The sequence below is a fragment of the Nomascus leucogenys genome, chromosome 2, assembly GCF_006542625.1.
Source record: "Nomascus leucogenys isolate Asia chromosome 2, Asia_NLE_v1, whole genome shotgun sequence".
Taxonomy (NCBI): domain Eukaryota; kingdom Metazoa; phylum Chordata; class Mammalia; order Primates; family Hylobatidae; genus Nomascus; species Nomascus leucogenys.
The window spans coordinates 115,922,679-115,938,637 of NC_044382.1; the positions used below are offsets into that span (position 1 = coordinate 115,922,679).

Below are 15,959 nucleotides of genomic sequence, written 5' to 3' on the forward strand. Positions count from 1 at the left end.
ATCTGAAGGCAAGGTCTGAACTAAGCACCTGCCCACTTCCCATGATGTGACCCCTCTGAGCTACAGATTCTGGGGAAAAGGAACTGTTGCTACTATAGCTTATTAGCCCTTCTTTTTCAAATATTCATCACTGTCTGAAACAAAATGTGTATTCTTTGAATGTGGTAAAAATGGACTGGCTTCCTCTCCTTCAGCATCAAGTCTTAGATCTCTAATTAGGCAAAGCCAAAGGTGGCCTCCATCTGATCTTCCCAACTGCTAAGGGGAAGGAAAAAAAATTATCCTATCCTCAGTTCTCACATGGACCTAGTGCTTCCTTAGTGGAAAACCCATGATATGGAAGGAGAGGGTACTCATGATTAGGTATTTAATACAATTTTTTTTTTTTTTTTGAGATGAAGTCTCGCTGTCACCCAGGCTGGAGTGCAGTGGCGCCATCTCGGCTCACTGCAACCTCTGCCTCCTGGGTTCAAGTGATTCTCCTGCCTCAGCCTCCCAAGTAGCTGGGACTACAGATGTGTGCCACCATGCCCAGCTACTTTTTTGTATTTTTAGTAGGGATGGGGTTTCACTGTATTAACCAGGACGGTCTCGATCTCCTGACCTCGTGACCTACCCGCCTCGGCCTCCCCAAAGTGCTGGGTTAATACAATTTTAAGAAAAGAAATTTTAAGAAGAAAAATTGACTATGTCACTGGAGCCTAAAAACAACCTGCTAAATATGGGAGTCAGCTGACCACAGAACATCCATATGACGCTTCATGCATGAACCTCATACCGGTAGCCCGGGGTCTTTAAGGATGCGTTTTTCACACAGAGGTAAGAAATATTACTCTTGGCTGGCAAAAACAAGCAAACAAACAAACAAAAACTCATCTAAAAATCTCAAAGTATACAATAAGACAGATACTGAGAATGCAATGAACCTGACAGAGGCAGGTTCATAAATTCAGTCAACTTTGTCAAATGCAGTCATTCCATTTCAGAATCTGCAATGATTGGAAGTGCTATGCTCTGTCAATATCACAACAGGCCTGGCTTCATGCTGTCTCTTTTTCATGAAATGTGTGTTGCCTGTTAACACTAGCACTGCTTCTATTCACTTGAATTAGCACAGTGAGAAAGCAGCAAAGAACTTGGGAGGATGGGGATCACAGAAACGCCTGCAGTATTAAGTGAGAATTGGGGCTTGCTAACCTGAAGCCTCTAATTAGAGATTAGTGTGACAGGAAGTCCAACAACCAGACTGTCAGAGAGAAAAATTAGTGACATTTTCATTCCCTGTGTCACCAAGCTATCCTCCACTGAGAAAGATGTTTCCAGCCAAGTGCATGCAAGCTCCAGGTACACAACCATGCGTTGGCCGCTCTAAGGCCACAAACCACTGGCCATGGACTTGGCCATGCTCAAATCTATGCATATGCACGTGTGGTGCAGATGAGAACCAGAACATACATATGTGGGACACCAGGATGGAGAAAGTTGCTTGGGGGAGTCATCTGCAATGTCAACGATTTGAAAAAAAAAAAAACAACAACTAGGCCCTAATAAGATAATTAATATAGTCACTAAGTAAGTGGTAAGTGCAATGTATTTATGGAACACATCTGGTATTTCTAAATTAAACTCATGAAGTTAAGCTGAAAAACATAATCGAGGGGGAAAGCTCTCTGAACTAAAAGTGTGTTTTCTTTTGTGCATAATGGCTTTCTTGATTTCAGTTATTACTTTCTTACATAAAGGATAAGGTAGTGGTAATCAGCAAGTGCACACTTGATGAAAAAAATCTTTCTAAAATTGCCATTTCCATTACGTAGAATTTATGAATTTGACCTGTTTCCTAAGACAAATTTATGATTAGCAAAAATTTATTCTGCATTAATGTAATTGGTAAATCTGTAGATTTAAAAACCTGAAAATAAGTTATATTCTTGGTTTTCAGAAGATGAACTGTACATAAATCAGGGCATTGCAGGGCCGGGCTCTGAAAGATGCCACGTTCAACCATGGAGCAGATGCTGAGCTCATCTGAATGTCCTGATCCCCAAGGGCTTGCAGCTGCCCTCACAACTCCCCAGCTATACAGAATTCATATGAAATCCAAGGGGGAGCCTTTCTTACTTGTTTATTTATTTTCCTCTGTCTAGGTACTTTCTACAATCCATTAAATTATTAAGAGGCAGTGGGATCTAATGGTTTTGAAATTTACTTTTAGCTGTATAATACTTTCACAAACCAAAACTGTAGATTTCAAATACATAAAGCAATAAGAATGGGGCTGCTCTGGTTGAAGAGAATGCAGATGAGAATCACAATCCAATCTATCCATCCATCCAGCATGCAATACATATTTGTCTAGCAACTAGTATGTACCAGCCACTGTGGTAGGTCCTGGTAATATAACATAGAAGGAGAAACCCACAGATCTTATATTCTAGTAAGGAGAAGGAAAGAGATGAAGGTAGGAAGGGTAAAAATTAACCACTACAACAAGAGCTATTGTTTATTGCTTGCTTCATAGGCGGAACACTACACAGATTAATTCACTCAATTCTCTCAATGTGAGATAGATGCTATTATTTTCATTTTACAGATGAGGGAATGGCGGCACAGAGAGGCGGTGGGGAATGCAGAGATAGCAGCAAAGCTGGCAGTCTGGTGACGTGGAAGACAAGAGACAAGCATTCTCCGGCAGGACAGAGTGGTTACCATGTGGATGCTGCTGCCAAGAGATGGGGGAAGTGAGAACAGAAAAACGGCCACCACATTTGGTGACACAGAGGCCACTGCTGACCTAGAAAAGAGCAGCATCAGTGGCATGGTGGGGATGGAAATAGATCATAACAGGTGGCGAGAAAGTAAGGAAAACTGTTCCTAGACAATGTTTTTCAGAAATTAAATAGAATGGCAAGAAGAGAGGCTTAGAGGACCACAGCTGAAAGCTGATGTAGGATCAAAGTGAGGCTTTTTGTTCAGAAGAAGCATAACCTTGGGCGCCATTTAAAAATAAATAATCAGCAATTTTACAGTACTGTAGCTGCCCATTTGCTTGTCCTCTCCCAAGAGGCTGCAGGCCCCATGGGGTAGGGAGTATATCTTGTTCACTGTTTTTTCTGACCTATCATCTATCACAGTGACTGGAATATAGTAAGCCACTCAATAGATAATTTCTTGAAAAAATAAACTATTAATAAAATATATGATAAAAATTGGAGGCAAGAGAGGCTTAGTTTTTGTCTGAAAAATTCCTTGCAAACAGGAACAGGATTTTCTCTAGGCACAGCATGGTAGGCCCTGAAGACCTGCTGCTGCTGCTGGATGGACAGGCCTGGCATGTGGGCTGAGCCATTCCTTCCCCACCTGCAGTAGTCCCTCAGTCACCTGGTCACTGCAGGCTGGTCTTGTTGCTACTTGGTGAAGTCAGGTGATTAAGAGTTCTGGGATCTCATCTGAGCTCTGTTGAGGAATTGCTGCTACCTATTCTATTTTTAAATTCAAAAAATAATATGATCCTACAATCTAATTCTTTCATATAATTACTGAAACCAAATCAAAGCTCCAAGGAGATTATTTACTGCAAAGCAATGATGCTCCAGGGTGCCTTCAGGCAAACTCCAACACAGCAATCTACTCACCCTACAGTATTTGGGGAACAGCAGGCTCTCTCCTTCCCCCTTTTAAAAGCAAACAATTTCACTATCCATCAATCCCATAACAGAGGCCAGCAAAACATAAGCAGCTACTTGCAGCACATTCCCTTAAAAGGTTCTACACAGATGTTGATTTTCCTGAAAAAACAAACCAAACAAATCTCAGCCTGGACAATGACTGGCTGTTTGACTTCGCAGGTCTTCACTCTCTGCTCGAAAGAAAGGACTGACTCTTACCGGTTCCAGGTTTCTTCTTTCTCTGTAAGTCTGGCTGTAATTTAGTGAGTCCTAATGATTAAAAAAAAAATTCTATCATTTTCAAGAATTCCTGCCTTAGTCTCAGAAGGCTAGTTTTTCTATGAAGATCTGAGCTTGTGAATTTATATTCATGGCTAGAATATTATGAACCTGTTGGACAGGTGATTAATATACCAGATATAAGATTCCAGAGCAGGTATGTATATGTGAATAAATAGAATGATAATGCTAATAGTAGTTAACATTTATTGAGTGCTTATAGTGTGCCTGACTTCGGGCTAAGGGCTTTATCACAATATTTCATTTAATTTTGTAACAACCCTATGAGATAAATGTCATTATCATCCCCATTTTTCAGTTGGTGAATTTGAGGCTTTTAGAGATTAAGTTGCCTAAGGTCCCAGAGACAGTAAAATGATGGAGGTAGAATTTGAAAACCCAGCAATTTGACACGAGTGCTCAACCATTTCACCTCTTTTATAAAGTTCCACATCAGCGTTTCTTGGTTTCATATTTAAATACTGGAAAGGACTTTTAGTTACTGCTTCTTAGAAGTTCAGGTGAACAGGGTTGGAAGAGGAGGAGATGGGAACACTTAACTAAAATGAGGTTGAAAGGTAACCTCTGAATTTCAGCTGATGCGTTTTTCCCTGTTTCAATTACTGGGAATAATCAGGAGAGGGTTGTAAAATGTGTTTTAAAGTGCGCCTATGTGAAAATCACCTGGAGAAACTGTTTCATCAGCAAAAGGAACAAGATGCTGATGCTTCAAGTGAAGGACTTAAGTTCAGATTTTAGAGCCCCAGCTGCACTCTCACCATTTTTCATCCCCCCTTTCTTTTGGGGCACATGTCATGTGGGCTGTCTGAGTAAGGGTTATGTCACCCACAACAGAGGACTGCACAGTCTGACACTCCTGCCTTATTCGGATAGAATGTTTTCTTTTCTTTCTCTCTCTCTCTTTTTTTTTTTTACTTTATTTTCTTTGATATGGCATCAATTTTAAATCTTACATTTTGGCTATGGGCAACCCGGAAACAGCTGTGCAGACAAGGCAGGGAAGAGGAGAGTCCCTGCAGGTATACGCTTTGTTTCATGGCTGAATTGCTACCAAAACAGTCCTGGACACAGTGCCCTCAAATTATTTTTCTCTGAAACTGATTTTTCCAGTTAGTTCTGTACATTAGTTACAGAGTCCTATATTACTTTCCCCATAGGGCTTTCCTGCTCATGATTCCTAAACAAGCTGATAAAAACTCCATTTTCTCCACAGAAATATTTAGGTTGTTGAGGCTTTCTCTTACCATAATTACTTCCTGAAATATGCAGTGGTCAATTTTTCCTGAATATTTTTACATTAAATTGGGCACCCAAAACTTGGCCCTAGATATTTTCAGGTGGTAAAGCAGACTCCTGGCTCGAAAGAGCTGATTGGTTTCTATTACTTGCTTTCTGTATTGGCTTCTTATTGATTCGATTTAAAAAAAATCTCTCTCCCATTTAAAAATGTGGAACTCCATGTGAAAACCAGGACTTCTTATGTCCTGAAGAATACAGCAACATTTACTAAAAGAAATCACTATTTCACTCCTCAACTAAGAACTTCAGGAATTGAGGCAGGTAAGGAGAAAGGTCTTGGCCATGTCAGTTTGATGAGAAATGAATTAATTCGATTATTTTAATGGTGTGGATCAATAGCAGTCGGCCTCCACAGAGGCCCCTGGCCTGAAGGCAGCTGGATAATCAATAGGCTCACACAGAGGCGGCTCTCCTCCCAAGCAGCCTCTCTCATCTTTTCTGGGCGGGCTCTTCACGCCTGTGTAATTCTAATTTATGTCAACTAGAAATCAAAGAAATTCCAAGAGGCTTTGGTCATAGGACATTAGGGTGGACCTTTCACAATCTATTTATGTCTGTTCCTTAAGTAACATGGCCCCCACAGCCCTCCAGGCGCCTCTACTGGCCAAGGAGAAGAAAACCTCCCAGCAGAAGGGTAGCCATCTGCTCCGGGCCATGGCAGAGGTGTGGGGTTAGGTAAACCGAGGCACACCTTCTCCTTCCCATCTATAACTATGCAGGGACATAAGAACTAAGCATTTTAAGCAAAATGCTTTGCCAAGAGTGGCTCCCTCAATAACGCTCTTTAATGATACCCCAGACGTTGGCATTTTCAAATCAAATGAACAGTGTATAAAATTAGTTCTGCATGAAGTTAAAAAAAAATAGAAAGTGAAAGGGAGCTTTTAAAAGCTCCAGCATTTCTCCATCCAACTGCTTTTCACAAGGGTTTGGCATTTGAGAATTGCTACGTTTATGATGTTATTCACTGCTCATAATTCAGGCCTGCATCTCCAAACTTCTGTATTAACACACACTGCAGAGGTTTCCACCATGACACTTTTATCACCAAGGCCTCGCAAACCAGCCAGCCTGCCTCTGGTGAGGGCTGTTTTTTCCGCCAGTGCCAGGCCATGGTGCCTCCTCCCTTCTCATCAACCTTGTCACCCCAGACATTTTTCATTAACCCTGAACACTGCATTTCCATTTGCCCTACAGCTTTATCATTATTTTTTTTTTGGTCCTTTTTAGTTTTGTTCTCCATCCAAACTGCCTTATAAGAAAAAGAAAATATAACACAATTATAAGAAACAGATCTATAGAGAATCTAGAATTCACTGAAGTCACAAAAACAATTTCTATGACCAAAGCCGCTGTTTATAATTGTGGAAAACAGAGGGAACATACTGCTCTTATTAGAGAGTCCCGTTGATTACACAAGTATTTTTAACTAAATCACCAGATAAATGTGAGTTAAGTTGATAGGTGATTTCGGGTCAACTCTAATTCCCAAGGTCAAGTAAGCCTTTGAACAGTCTTTAAGAATATAAGCTCACCCCAATTCATCAAAGCCGTCTCACACAGCGTTTTCTTCTCTTGGTTCTTACAATGCACTAAAGTTTAGAAGATTAAGTGGCGTCAGCTTCAAAACCCTCTAACATGCTTATCCATCCAGCAATCAGAAAAGCTACTCAAACAGGGGCTTCTTAAAGCACTTCCTGACTTTACAACTGCATAGGGAATGCTGCATTGTTGAATGACTGGAGGACTCCTCCCCAGGAATCACCAATGTTGCAGCCAAACATGTTTACTGCAGTTTAGCTTAGCCCTTGTTTGACAATCCAAGTACATGTTGCTTTCATCTGCAGTGAATATGTTTAACTTTTCCCATTTGTTCTCTGCTAACCTAACCAAGAGAGACGGGGGGTGGGGGTCGTGGGGGGAAACACTGTTTTCCTACAACAAATACAATGCATTTTGTTATTCTTGCAATTCCTCAAAAGCTGAAATGAGGAAAAAAGCATCAGTTTGGTAAAGTATAGCCTCCAAATTAAATATAAGTGGCCCTCAATAAAACTGACTGTGAAAGAACATGCAACTAGAATGTTCTTTCTCAGAACCACAGGATCACCGAATGCCAGCGCAAGGACACACAGACTTCACAAAGCACATCTCCCTCCAGTGCAGGGATCCCACTGACGCCATTCCTGACCAAGGGGTTTGTTGAGCAGATACTGAGGTTCCCTGCCTCCTCCACTGGCTCCTTGGGTGTGCAGAAACAAGAGGAGAACTCTAATGGCTTTTATTTGTGGTTAGCAGATTTGGTTAAGGTAGGGAGAAAAGTGACAGGGCCAAATTAATTTTGTTCTTTAATGCTTTGCTGGCACAGATGATCACAGACTGCCAGGAGATGGTGTATCTTCTTCTCCGTTCCCTAATCATAGTTTTTCTGTTTCCTGTTTCTATTCTTATTTTTCACGTTATTTTTCTTGTTACTTTCTGTTTCCCTAAGTACTTGAAGTATCTTCAACTCACCCTTTTCTCCCACTGCAAATCTTTCTGCATCCCTGTGCTGGAGTAAGATGGTTAATAAATTCATTCCAAATACTGAGTGTCCTACGAAGGCATTAGTTTTTCCATTGCAAAGTGTGTAGAAAGTGTAATTACTGACATCTTTGTATAAAAAATAATCTTAATTTTAAATTTAGGTGAGGAAAAAGCACAAAGGCAAAGCATTCTCTAATCTGAGTTTTTTTCCTTTCTTTTTAATTTTCTTTCAAAATGGGATAGCAGGCAATATAATTTTTTTTTTTCTCACTGGGAAATTCCAGTATCACAGCACAGGTTAATATAATGATATTGATGATAACAATAATCAGTAACAGAGCATTTTTTATATAATAGACATTATTCTAAGTGCTTCACATATGTTAACTCATTTACATGCTCATAATTCTACAAGATAGGTACTAGTATCATCCTCATTTTGCAAACGAGGAAACAGGCACTGAGAGGTTAGTAACTGCCCACGGTGACAGAACTAGTAACTGCAAAGCCCAGATCTGAACCTGAACTCTGGCTCCGCAGACCATATCCTTGCTACTAATTTCTTTTCTTTGTTACTCAAATCTTCCTTTGAATCTTGATGGTAACTTAAAATCTGGAGATGGATGGCATGATACAAAATCTGAAAACTGAATAGCTACTTTAGATTTCCATCCAACTAAACCAACCAGCAGGCTTTTCTGTGCAAGGCTTTACTTGTGCTTTGTGTGTGGTTTGGAACTGTCTTCCATCCTCACAGAGCCTCTCGTGTTTGGCTCTGAGCTGCTTTAAGTCTGAGGAAGCCAGACAGCAAGGCTGGGTCCAGCATCTCCCTGGGCTGCGCTGCAGCAGGCTCTGACCAGACGGCATCATGCTGGAGCCAATGGGTTCTCAGAGTGGCTCTCTGGTTAGAGAAAGGATTCAGAGGCAGCCCAGGGAAAGGGCTAAAATCCTCAGGGATACAGCTAATCTGAACACTGTCTCTATTTAATTTTGGACTAATTTGCATTTGGGTAGAAAATAACCCATTTCTTAACTAAAAATCAGCAAAATGCTGGTCAGCAAATATGTCTGGAATAATATTCTCCCATAGTAACTGTAACATACAACTTCTACAGTGTATGTCCGAAGATGGAGCTGATCTTAACCATCTAAAGATTACAGGTTAGAAATATAGCAATTTCTGAGAATGGCTGTGGACACATATGTATGAATGTGTACATTTTGGTAGCTTTAGTTAGACAGCATTCATGTGGCAGTTCCTTCTGCTGGAAGCTGAGGAGTTCTGCTGTCATTGATTCCTGTTTCTAGAACACTCTGCCTATGGTGGACCCTTTAACTTGTCTTAAAAGAAGTCATTTTAAAGTTTCAGGGTTAGCAGCAGCATTAGGTTGGTTAGTAGAAAGATTTGTGGGAGACTTGCAAGCCCCGGATCTCAGTGCTGTTGCCTAGTTACAAAGTAAGTCGCTTCTGGGCTGGGCTGAGAATATATAATAACATTTCTCTAAATATAACTAGCTGGCAAAGGTCTCGTATAAGTTGGAATTCTAAAGTGTTTGGAGAAAAGAATTAGCCAATTAACAAAACATGACAAAGGACACATGGGCTTTGGGCCATACTTCATTTGCCCCCAGATTTGCTACATTTAGAAGATGCATGCCCTTTGAATGGCATGTCTATTTAGTTTCACATTATTTTGCTAGATTTGTTCCTAATCACCATTTACAAAAGTAGCACACATGTGTAAATTAGTACAAGATGGCGGCACTTTCTGAGCAAGTATCTGAACTGGACATTTTCTAAGGTAAGCAGTCCCCGTGGCCAGAGACTGCCCCCTGGGTTGTGCTAGCAGCACTGGATACAGACTCCAAAGACCCGGCATGAAGTCTTGCCAGAGTATCCCTGGGCCACTGACCGGTCTTTCTGAGCCTCCATTTTCTTCTCTTCACAATGCAAGTAACTATTTCTTAGAGTTGTTATAGGAAAAACATGGAATAAACAAAGAAGAAGACACCTGTGGAGTGCCTGGTGTCCAGTATAGGTTTTTTTGTTTGTTTGTTTGGGACAGTCTTGCTGTGTCACTCAGGCTGGGGTGGTGTGGCACAATCACGGCTCACTGCAACCTTGGCCTCTTGAGCTCAGGTGATCCTCCCACCTTAGCTTCCCGAGTAGCTGGGACTACAGGGGTGCGCCACTATTTTCTTTTTTTTTTTTTTTGGCGGGGCGGGTAGAGACAGGGTTTTGCCATGTTGTCCAGGCTGGTCTGAAATTCCTGGGCTCAAGTGATCCTTCTGCCTTGGCTTCCCAATGTGCTGGGATTACAGGTGTCAGTATAGATTTTTATTATTTGTTTTCTCAGTCTTCAAAGGGTCCCACGTTAAATGCTACACCATTTCCTAAACTCATGCTCACATCCCTGGCTGGTTCTACAGGCCTTCCGCCAGGACCTCTGGAAACACTTCTTATCATGTGCTAGGAGTGGCATTGGATGTATGGGGAGATGCAAATTCCCACATACCCCCTCACTGGCCCTTTCTTGGTCCCGAATGGCCAGAATACATAGATGTTCAGTACCAAAATTACACACTTGTGAAAAACCAGTTTGGCCCTGTTCTTTCCACCTTTACTGTTGCTGGTAACTTGAAACCCAGAATATAATTTTACGGTTAGACCCTGCAAATTGCAGTTTGTCATGTAACCTTTTACATTTTGGTCCATGGACTTATGAACAGGATGCCAAACTCTAAGTTGACTATATATATGATTACTTTTTCTTTCTGCTTAAGCACAAAACTCATTATTAAGTGGGGAAATACAAAGATAATCTCAGATTAGTTTACAAAAGCAGGCAAACAATGCATAGCTATAATTGTGTATATATATATATAATGTATATATAATATATAATACCCGGGGTGGGGATAGAGAAGGAGAGAGGATATGACATCAAGCTATTAACTATACTGACATGTAGAAAGCAAACAACTTGATAGTCAACTCTTACTTTATCACATCTCATCAGCCCCAAGTATCTCAGAGACTTGCTGCTCTGTGCAATCAGGGTGGCTCCTTGGTCTGTAATTTCTTTACACCATCCAACATCCACAGTCTCTATTGTCATGCTGTATCGCCCAATGGCTATCAGTGCTGCAAGAAGGGACAGAGAGAAAGCATTAATGTTAGCAGTGTAAGGGAGCTCTATCTTATTATGACTATTCATCTCATTTCCTCACTAAATTTGTTTCTGAAATTTTGTGTGTAAATGAATGTTTTATAAACTAAATTAAATTTGAAATGCTTTAGGAAAGCTTCCCTATGACAAAACCATTTGCAAAGTGAATAATCATTCCATAATTTCCCTTTCATTGGACACAACCTTTTATCAGTTTTATTCATTACAAGGTTACCTGTACTTTCAAACATTCAGCTCTGCAGAAGGAATAAATTAAAATGTATTACAGATACAACATTTTAAAAAACCCAAGTACTAACTTAATTTTACCCAAGATAATTTTAATTTTTTTTTTAAAGAAGAACCCATGTAAACACCATTTTGAGGAGTGTTATACTGCATGTGAATGTCTTTACCAATTGGCATAATTTTTTCCATCTGTTCATGACCTGTAAAATGTAAAAGTATAAAATATTTTTCACATTAGCGCTTCTTGGGACTGTTAGGAATTAAGAGTACATCATACATACAGCTGATTTTAATTGGTGCCGTGCTAGAGTGCAGTAAAGGGAATGCATTTGTTATGGTGAATTTCCTCATCCTATCCGAAGTCTTCCTTCTATTAACATACAAAATGAAGCCTGTCATCTGTAAACTATGAGAGTATCTGTAGTCTTCTCGGCTGTTTAGCATCGTACCACCACTAAAGTGCAGACACTTATCCCATAATCTATGACGTGCACTACTAATCACTGCAAAGTCCCATAACCCATCACCCCATCACAGTGACCAATTGGTGAACGTGGCTCTTTTCTACCGACTTTGATAAATGTGCCCACCTCTAGATTTAAGGAGCAGAAAAACAAATTTCAATACTCCAGCACCAGTTTATGGTGCATTGGTTTGTGAATCAAAACCCTGAAAACAGTGCCACAAATATCAAAAAGAAAAGAGAAATGGTTTTCTGATAATTTCCTCATTCTAAGATAGCATAAGTTGATTTCTGTAACAATAAAGGTGAATGATAGGTCCCAAAATGTGTTGACTAGATGGATAATTTAGAGTTAAGTACTCATGTTAACAAATGTTTACTCCTACAGCTCACAGAAGAGAATATTTGGCAAAATCTTTCTTTGCTAATTATCTCAGTATTTTTTTTTCTTACTAGAAAACTCATGTCCGTACATTCCAGTAGGAAAGCACTCCCAAGTAGCCAGATATTTAATGTTTATAAAAACAACAATCATGATCCCAGTGTTTTCCAGTGAAAACACAATGGAGACAATTTTTTAAAAAAAGTTCTTTATGTACCGGTTTAATGTTTTCATCTTTGTGCATGCTGTTTTGATATTTAAAGTTTTCCAAGGGGTTTGGGGATTTGCCAACTACTAAAAGTTTGAAGAAATGGTCTGAATACTATTTTTGTATAGAAGGAGCAACATCCCAGGTTAATTTTGGTGTCTCTGACCTAAGAAAATTGTTCTCTCTGGTATCATCATGACTTTCATTGGTTACGATATCCTGAAGATCTGCTAAGAAAAATGAAGTAGGGGATACATAAAATAAATCCCTTTTAATACAAAGTGCTCAAACTATGATTTCCAAAGATGACAAGGCACCACTTGCAGGATGGCCTGAGGTTGGTAGATTTTGTGCAGTTGTTTCATTGAGGTCTGAGGCTAGAACATGAAAGCCCGGTCCTATCCAGAAAAGCCCTGGACTATCACAGCCTGCTTTATAAGCAGATAAGCAGTCAATAGCTATTGATTCTGGGTGGTAAAATCACTGATGTTTGAAGGCTTTTCTTTTGACTTAGTACTATTTACTGAAGTTATAATGAAACTTTTTTATTTCTTAACTCATTCATTTATTTAATAAGCACCTCGTGAGCTCTAGAGCATTTTTGCCAACATTTACTGACTACATTCCATCTGCCAGGCCCTTGGCTAAGAATTTCAGGTGTATTGTCAGATTTATTACTAACTGCAACGCTATTAAGTCTTATTGTTATTTCAACTTTAATAATCAGGAAACGGAGTCACAGAGAAATTGAATAACTTTCCTAGTGTCACAAGATAGTAAGTGGGGGAGTGGATTTTAAGTTGGGAGCTAGCTCCCAGTAGAATCATGGGGCAAGGCAGCTGGCAGTTCTGATAGGCCATGCCACCAATGGTGGAACTGCAGTGTGACATACTGGGCCTGTGCCGGCTTCTGGGAATATAAGATTCATGGAGCTCAGAGTCCAGTTGAGTGGAGGTGGGGGGTGGGTGTGAGGTGGGGTAGAAATAAGGAATAGCCCAGTAAACAGTCACAATCCAAGGCTCACCCCCCATCTCTTCCCTTGCCCAGCTCCTTACCTTTCAGATCTCAGGTCAAAGGTCAACTTCTCAGAACTGATCACCCTAGCATTTATTGCTATTGGGAATGTTATTATTTGTTTACTTCCTTGTGGCCCACTCCCTCATTAGAACGACAGCTCCTATTCACTGCTGTATACCCAGCACCTAGCACATGCCTCGTACAGAGAAGGTTCTTAAACACATCCATTGAAAACAGCAACAACTGTAACAGAGGCATGCTAAGGGGGCGTAAGAGCCCCCTCACGCTTCAGGGGAATGGAGATACATCAGAAGCCCTCACAGAACAGCTGAGTTAGGTCTTGAAGGATGAGTAAGGGTTTTCCAGATAAACAAAGGAGCAAGGATAGGTATGCTGGGCAAAGGAAACAGCATGTGAGAAAGTAGAAGGATGAGAAAGGACAAGTGAGTTGCAGGTATTCTACGTGGCTGAAGTAAAAACAAGTACAAGAAAATGGGAAGACTCATTTCAGAGAGATTTATTCAGTGATTAATGGCACTGGGGTAGGTATAAGAGACACAGAGTAACAAAACCAAGCAGAGTCCTTGATGTCATGAAGTTTATAGTCTAGCAGAAGAGACAGATGTGAAACAAATAAACATGAAAGTAATTGTAACTCTAAATTGTGACAAGTGCTCTGAAGGAAATGGACTGACCACCGTAGGATAGAATAACATTTAGCTGGGGGCTTCAGGGAGGGTCTCTCTGATGAAGTTACTCTTAATTCTTCCAACAGCTCTGCAGAACAATAACCATTTCAGAGGTAGGAAAACAGAGGTTCAATAGCTTACCAAGGCCCAAAAATCTAATAAAGTGGCAGAACCAGGGTGCAAACTGAGGTTATATTTGGTTCCAAGGCCAGTGCTTATTCTGTTACAACAGCAGTACCTAGGGTGGGAGTAGAGCCCTGCATATGGTCAGAATGGATTTCTCTTTACCACTCAGGTAGCCAAGTATGTACCCTATGTCTAAGAGGCCTGAGGGAATCTTTTGATTCCAAAATATACAGCACGTAATTTGCCGCTCTTTGACTATATCATGTCCTTGGACAGTTTTTCATTGTTGTTTCACAAGCTAGCTATAAAACCTGTAGTGTGGTCTAGTCTCAAGTTCGGTTCTAGCCTTATTACGCAGTAGATGTTTGACACTGGGATTACATTTAACTTTTCTGAGTCTCAGCGTCCTTACCTGGACAATGGGGAGGTTAATTATATGTCCTGTCTACTTCATGAGGTTGGTCTGTGGCTCAAGTGAGATGACAGATGTAAGGGACTTTGCACTACATAAATGTCATGGTTTATTTGATATTTCCCCAATCCATCCTACAGTTGTGTAGTTGCTATAAAATGAAAAGACTTGAAAGAATTTTGAAAAATAAAAAACTCTGGGCAAATGATAGCATTATATAAATACTTAGTCATTATGTCACTGGTAGAGTTCTTGAACTGCCTACTCTCTATCAGTGATCATAAACTTCTAGTCTGCATCTGGGCTGATAGGGCTGTAAATGTAATGTATCATTACTACCTTCATTAGAGGATGTTGACACATTACAATGGTATTTATTGAACCTTGAAAAGGGATAAATTATGCAAGACTAATTCCTAACTCCAATGCAATTTTAATATACTTTTTAATGTGCTAAGTGCAACTAATGAAGAAAGTTAAATTTTAAAAAAGGTACACAAATTAAAAGCTGTAGTTCAGTAACTTGTGTATTGATGAAGGATATACATTAACCCCCTAATAGTCATTCCCATAGGCATACAAATGACCGACAGAGTGATTAAAAGACTTAAGCACACATGCACTTGATTTTGACCAAGAAATGCCATTTCTAGGAATCTACTCTGACAATATACCTCTAATAGTACAAAATTACTTCAATATATACAAGTTTATTTATTGGAGCACTGATTGTGATTGCAAAATAATGGTAACAGCCTAAATATCCATACATAGGAGAGTGGTTGAATAACCATGCTATATCCACACAACTGAATAATACTATGCCACTCTAAAAATATGAATAGGGAAAATCCCTAGGAATTAATTTGGAATGATTTTCAAATCATTAAGTAAAACAAAAGCAGAGGCCAAAAGAGTTTATATGATGTGTTACCACCCTTCATAAAAAGCACAAGGGAATATAATAAAATACATATTAATCTGCTCATCTGTGCACAAGCAACAAGAGAAGCATAAACCAGAAACCACAAAATGCTGTGTAACTATAAAGGTTGGTAAAAAATAAAGAAGCAGGCATGAGATGTGCGCGTGGGGTTGTGAGGAAGAAGAGAGATAAGAAGAGATACTTCTTGTAATAGCTCTTTTTATATAGCTTTGACTCTCTGAAACATAGTAATGCTTTACACACTTCCCAAAATAAAAAAACAAATGTGTAAGAATCCAAAGAGGAATACGAACAGTAACAAATGAACCCAAATAAACAGCATAACCTAGATGAATAATATAACTATGCCAAAGGGGATAGGAATTAAAAATAAATTTAAGTCACTTTGGAAACATGATCTTGACTGTATAAGAGGAAAACCAAAAAGAACTGTAAGCAAACAAATACTGTACTATAGCAAGTAAATTTATTTGTCACAGGAGTATGAGTTAGGAATTCCATAACT

The 15,959-nt window shown here is 39.8% G+C and overlaps 1 protein-coding gene across 1 annotated transcript in view; it reads right to left on the reverse strand.

Annotated features, from left to right (window-relative positions):
• Positions 1-15,959, reverse strand: part of FBXL17 (F-box and leucine rich repeat protein 17) — a 536,163-nt gene that overhangs the window by 11,910 nt on the left and 508,294 nt on the right. The window contains exon 8 of the mRNA XM_030817453.1: positions 10,795-10,937. Within this exon, the coding sequence (XP_030673313.1) occupies positions 10,795-10,937 (143 nt within the window). The remainder of the gene's footprint in view (positions 1-10,794; positions 10,938-15,959) is intronic.